Source organism: Spinacia oleracea, chromosome 2 (genome assembly GCF_020520425.1).
Source record: "Spinacia oleracea cultivar Varoflay chromosome 2, BTI_SOV_V1, whole genome shotgun sequence".
NCBI lineage: Eukaryota > Viridiplantae > Streptophyta > Magnoliopsida > Caryophyllales > Amaranthaceae > Spinacia > Spinacia oleracea.
In genome coordinates, this window is record NC_079488.1 from 83,650,289 (window position 1) to 83,656,903 (window position 6,615).

The following is a 6,615-nucleotide window of genomic DNA, read 5'->3' on the forward strand; positions in this document are numbered from 1 at the left end:
AAGATGACAGATGCAACATTTATTCCCTCCTATGCAAGATCCTAATAGTGTCTACTTCATACATTCCTCTGAAAATCCATAAGCAACAATTATTTCATACAAATTTGATGGAGAAGGCTATGCATAATGGAAAAGAGGAATTCTATTAACTTTTGCAATCAAGAACAATTAAGGTTCGATTAATTAATGGGACTTTGCCTAAACCAGCTATTGGTCATGCTAATTATCAAGCTTGGGATAGGTGCAATGGTATGGTGATGTCATAGTTGCTAAGGTCTTTGAGTCCTACACTTGCTAAGAGTGTAGTGTTTTTGTCCACTGCAAGAGAAATCTGGAAGGATTTGGAGGAATGATTTTCAGTTACTTTAGGACCACAATTCTATGGTTTACAACAGAGTTTGTGTAAAGTATCTCAAGGTGACAGTATTATTACTGATATTTTACTAAGATCAAGATCATTTTGGATGAGTTGAGCAGTGCCAAATCAGTTCCAGTGTGTGCATGCACTGGCTGTACATGTAATGTTAGTAAAAAATTCTCGCAAGAAAAGGAGGAAGAAAGGCTAGTTCAGCTCTTAATGAAGTTACATAAGAATCATAATGTAATATCCCAATATTTTTTTGATTTCGTAAAATATATTTTGTAGCAAAAAACTGAAGTTATAAGTATTATTAAATAATTTTCCGTTTTTATTTAGTCTCTTTTAATATTTTCGGAAAGTTAAATTGACAATTTTAAACCTAGTAGGTTTCCTATAGTGAACACCTACAAATAATCCTTCAACCCTAAAAAGAATTTCCCAAATATATATTATGAATAACTTTTATGTCGTTCGCCGTTTTCTATTTTCTAAATGGTTTTGTGCGTGATTAACTGGAGCAAATTTCCTTTTTATCATTTGATTACATTTCTTATTTTACCCATTGTTTCCTAGTAATCAAGTCAACCATTGGTTACTTTCAATTATTTTCATAACATCAAGTTATAGTCTAACGCGGGATGCGTTTTCAAGACTACTTTCTTGATCGAGATTTAATTTCCGGGAAGGTAATCACGCTTAGTCCCTTCTAATTGTTTGTGTATATTATTAGTTGTAATCACACGCATTTAGTCTATTCAAGTTATTTGTATATTTAATTGTAATCACGCACACGACTCGATCTATTCATGTTATTCGTATATTTATAATTTCTCAATTGCAGTCATACCTATTCTTCAATGTTTTATGTTCTATACATTATCGTGCGCATATTATTTGAATTAGAGACTGCAATGTTTTGGATTGAATGATATTATTTGATTAGAGACTGCAATGTTTCTAAATATGGCTAATTTTCTGATAATTGATATTTGCGTGTAGTGATAGTGTAGTTGGTTCCAATTTCCTATGTTGCATTACTGTTTAGAATTCTTTGATTGTTAATAAGGATATTCCTCATTTCACTTTAGGTTTCGTTAGTGTTTAGCGAAAGGGTATTACTTACTTATTTATGTATAGTCCTATTGTTGTGGAGAATTGATCAAGTATTGTACTGGGTGTTAGTATTTTTGCCGAGTAATGTTGAAGGATTTAGATACTAAGGTAATTTGTGATATTATTGTGGGATGTGCCAATATTAAGGAGTATATCATTTAACTCTAGATGGATATCGACCAGGTTGATCAGATAAAGAGAAAAGGTTGAGAAATTGTTACTATATTTTTGGTTTGAGGCTCAGCGTTATAGACCTTAGTCCTTGGCATGTTGGTAATGAGATAATAACCATTAGTAGAGGAGCAAGATACAATCTTTATTATTTTCTTTATATCTCCAAAGTGGGATTTGGTCCAAAAGTGGCCTTGACTCAGAGAGTCTTTCTAGTAGCTATTGAGAGTTTCAAGTTTTTATACTTGTTGGTTTATTTATTTGAATTACCCATGTCCAAGGCTAGGTTTAGAACAAAGAGCAAACATGGCACTTATTGGTTTGAGTACGTTTAGTAGAGGAAAATATCATATCATTATAATTGAGGTTCATATGAAGAGAGGATTCATAGTTTCCATAGAGTATGGAGTTAGTTTTATCTTTGGGATCATACTTGAAATGTAGATTCATACTACATTGTTTACGTGAGCCTTTATTATTCTATTTTAGTATGTTTCTGTTTGTAACAGGTGATTACTCAGCTTTTTGCTGACGTGTGTGTTTATTTGCTATGTGTGTTTGCGGCCATATCTTTTTCTTATGGTGGCCCTGCGACGATCCTTTTGGAATTTGTCCTCTATGGTGAGCAGTCAAGATGACTGGAGCAGATTGATCGTGAAGGATTGCAGTTAAAAGTTAAAGGAGCTCATGTGTTACCGTTTAGTCTTTTATAACAGTTGTACAGTTGTAAATAGATCACCTAGTAATTGAGTTGTAATAGTTTGAGTTTTGTAAGCCTTAGCACTTGACGATGTGGTCAAGTGTGGCGGTGATACCTCCGATTTAGGTGTAAGCTTCCGCAAATTTATTATAAAGTATGTATTATTTCTTATTTATTTAAAGTTAGTAAATCGGGGGTGTTACACATAAAGTAAGAACTAACATCTTAATGATGAATCCCCTGCCTAGTATAACAACATCATACAGACTTCTTGTTTAAGATGAAAAGCAACAGAAAATGTCTGAAGTTCAAGAAGCAAAACCCATGGTTTTTGCTGCTGTTAGAAATGACGATAGGAGAAACAATAAGAGAAGCTATAAGGGTTCTAAACCAAGGGTTTTACAAGGGCCTGGTAATCACATTTTGTAGTCTCAAACAAGAGAGGTGCTTACTACAACAATGGTTGCAATATGTCAGGACACACAATGGATAGGTATGTGTTGGAAACTTCATGATATCCAACTCATTACAAGAACAAGAAGTTTGTTGGAGTAATGCAGAGTGATGATGACGTACGTGGACCAAGATGAGAATATTTCACATTTCAGAAGAACAATATCAACAGTTCTTGAGTTTGATCAATAACACAAATAAACAGTCTGATTCCAAAGTAATCATGGCAGGTACTTGCTTAATTACGTCTTTTGATTCAAGATGGATTATTGATAGTGAGGCTACTGACCACATATGCTCGAATCTAGATCTATTTCATTCATATTATGTGGTTGACAAAGGTGTTAAGACCATTACAGTAGCCGATGGTAAGAAAGTTCAGGTCACACATATTGTTGTTGTTAAGATTGGTAGTGATATTATTTTTCAGAATGTTCTCCATGTTCCTGATTGTCAGTTCAATCTGATTTCTACTCATAAGTTGTGCAAAGACTTTTCCTATGACATTATATTCACTCATGATAAGTGCATGATTCAAGGACATTCTCAGAGAGCTTCAATGTTCTTGGTAAGATTGATCCAGGGTTGTATGTTGTGGTTGTAGGAGACTTGGAGAATAATAAAATGGGGAATAAAGACAATTCAAGAACATAAGTTTTGGTTGCGGTTAGTGAAGACATTAAGTTGTGGAATTTAAGAATGGGACATTTACCTTTTGATAAGCTATATTTAGTCTATAAAGCCTTGCCATCTGTTGGTATGCACTGTGATACTTTCTATCAGATTTGTCCTAAGGCAAAACAATGTAGACAACCTTTTCCAGTTAGTCACACTAAGACAACCCAATGTTTTGAATTGCTTCACATTGATGTTTGTGGTCCTTATAAGGCTCAAACATATCCCAATTGTACTTTCTTCCTTACAATTGTAGATGATTTTTCAAGGAATGCATGGACTTTTCTGATGAAACACAAATCAGATTGTGTTGATATTTTGAGCAATTTCTTGAATTTTATTCAAACTCGGTATGGTTCTAAGGGCAAGTGTTTTAGGACAGACAATTCAAAAGAGTTGTGTGAAGGAAGAATCCTCTCTCTATATCATACCCAAGGTATCAAACATTAGAAAAGTTGTACTAACACTCCACAACAAAATGGAGTAGTGGAAAGAAAACACAAGCATCTCCTAGAGACATCAAGTTCTCTATATTTTCAATCTAGACTAACAGTAAGGTTTTGGGGAGATTGTTAACTCACAGCAACACATCTTATCAACAAGATGCCTTTGAGTAGCATTAATTTTGATATACCTTAAATAAAGATTGAATAACAAGTCAGTCATCTTGAATCATCTAAGGGTCTATGGGTGCCTTGGTTATGTGTCCACAATCAAGGCTCACATATCTAAGTTTGATCCTAGATCAGTACCTTGTGTTCTAATTGGCTATCCCCCTGATCAAAAGGAAAAAATGGTGAACTTGGAAACTAAGCAAATCATCATTTCCAGTGATGTCAGTTTTTATGAAAAGCATTTACCCTTTCACATATCTGCCACTCAACACATTGACACTAGCCCTATTTTCCTTCCAGTTCACACTCCTTTTAATCTTCAAAATAAATTTGATATCTTGATGGTTTTCAGGTTGTTGAACCTACATCTCCACTTTCACACATCTCTCAAATGCCTATCAAAACTGTTGAACCAGTGTCTAATCAGACACCACCTTCAAACATAACTGCTCAACCTCTTACCACTTCCTCTACCTCCTTCATTGAGCCTGATCCTATGCAACCTAGATAGTCTACCAGAACTCACAAATCTACATCTTGGCTAGATGATTATGTCTGTATAGTCTCTAATAACATCTGGTGCAACATTGTTTGCTACAATGATCTACCAATTTTGCACAAAGTATTGGTGAATCAAGTTATCAAAGAACCTAAACCAGTTAGTTTCTTTGAAGCTTCTCAATCAACTGATTGAGTTGCAGCCATGAACAAAGAGATTGAAGCTCTTACTTCTAATGACACTTGGGGGATTTGTGTACTTCTTATAGGTAAGAAAGCTATTGGTTGCAAATGGGTGTACAAGGTTAAGCCAAAAAAGGATGGTTCCGTTGAAAGGTATAAAGCCTGGCTTGTAGCAAAGGGTTTCACACGAAGTATGGGGTGGATTATGAGGAGACTTTCTCTCCAGTTGTTGAAATGGCTAAAGTTAGATGTCTAATTGCTTTGGCAGTTACTAATGCCTAGGTTGTTCATCAAGTAGACATTAACAATGCATTCTTGCATGGTGATTTGACAGAGGAGGTATACATGAAAGTTCCTGATGGGATTCCTAATTCAGATAACAAAGTATGCAAGCTCAGAAAATCTCTATATGGTTTGAAGCAGGCTAGCAGACAATGGTTTGCTAAACTTACTTCCGAACTTCTTATTCTTGGTTTTGTTCAATCAAAGAATGATTATTCATTGTTCATTAAAAGACTTCACAATATACAGACTTTGGTTGCAGTCTATGTTGATGATATTCTAATCACTTGACCATATACAACTGAAATCATTGCTTTGAAGACTCACCTACACAATAAATTCAGTATCAAGGATTTGGGTGAGCTGAGTTACTTTCTTGGGATTGAAATCTCTAGGGTTCAGACTGGTGTTATTCTAACACAATCTAAGTTTACAAGAGAACTCCCAGCAGAATGTGGAATGAATGTCTCTAAATCAGCCAAAACACCTCTTCCAGTCAAGCTCAAGTTGATTTCTTTAGATGATGTACCTTATGCTGATCCTACTCAGTATAGGTGTTTGGTTGGCAAGCTCAATGTCCTTACTCATACTCGACTCGATCTATCCTTTGCAGTGCAAATTCTAAGTCATTTTATGCAATCTCCAAAGGAATCTCATCAACAAGCCTTGCATTTTCGCTTACTAAGATATGGTGCTCACACAGTTGGTCAAGGAATTTCCATACAATCTTCTTCACAATTGGTTTTTAGAGGCTTATTGTGACTCTGATTGGGCTGCATGCCCTGACACTAGAAGATATGTAACTGGTTATGTCATGCTACTAGGCAATAGTCCTATTTCTTGGAAATCCAAGAAACAAAGTACTATTTCATGGTCATCTTCTGAAGCCGAGTATAGAGCTATGGCTGCTGCAGCTTCAGAGATCACCTAGATTGTAATAACCCGTATTTATTATCATTACCACTAAGTAGTACCTTACAATAATATCCTACTTTGTCAACTAAAATATTTATAAAATGTGTTTTACTATAGATAACAATAAGTAGTTATCATTTGATTATTTTAATATTTATAAAACGTGTTTTACTAAAGATAATAATAAGTAGTTATGATTTGGTTATTTTGATAAACTATTTGATAAACTTATGAGGATTTAAATTAGATTGGAAATATCCTTACCCCACTATCTAGCTTATTACGGCAAAATCTCCAACTAATTATAGTTGATCTAGGCTCAAGCTTATCCCACCCTTATCTTGTGTTGTTTACATAACTAACCCTCAAGATTGCACAATCAAATACGATCAGCTTCTTATGATCTTATCACCTCTACCCTCAACCAAAAGAATCGTATCAAACTAAACTCACCTTATCATTTTCCATTGCAGACTTATTCAAACCAATAAAAGATAAGGGTTATCACTTCATAAATTTCAAGCTAAATAATAGCAGCTCATCCTTTGTAAACCCTTGGATTTCACTACTTATAAATACACCCTCTATTTCCCACCTACAAGCTTTGCAACCCTAAATACTTATTCAAGTTCCATTTGAGACCACCGTAC

The 6,615-nt window shown here is 34.7% G+C and overlaps 1 protein-coding gene across 1 annotated transcript; it reads left to right on the forward strand.

The window, feature by feature from the left end:
• The first annotated feature begins 4,790 nt into the window (after nucleotides 1-4,790).
• On the forward strand, nucleotides 4,791-5,981 carry LOC110789425 (uncharacterized mitochondrial protein AtMg00810-like). The gene is made up of 4 exons (XM_056836138.1): nucleotides 4,791-4,937; nucleotides 5,051-5,205; nucleotides 5,446-5,611; nucleotides 5,754-5,981. Exons 1-4 carry the CDS (start codon nucleotides 4,791-4,793, stop codon nucleotides 5,979-5,981), a joined length of 696 nt encoding a protein of 231 aa, XP_056692116.1.
• The last annotated feature ends 634 nt before the right edge of the window (nucleotides 5,982-6,615 follow it).

What these genes read in the sequence shown, in the direction of transcription:
- LOC110789425 (XM_056836138.1), top strand. Translation starts at nt 4,791, where the DNA reads ATGAACAAAGAGATTGAAGCTCTTACTTCTAATGACACTTGGGGGATT. An exon ending in AAAGGTATAAAGCCTGGCTT is followed by an intron (nt 4,938 to 5,050) that starts GTAGCAAAGGGT and finishes ACTAATGCCTAG; the next exon opens with GTTGTTCATCAAGTAGACAT. An exon ending in CTACTCAGTATAGGTGTTTG is followed by an intron (nt 5,612 to 5,753) that starts GTTGGCAAGCTC and finishes GTGCTCACACAG; the next exon opens with TTGGTCAAGGAATTTCCATA.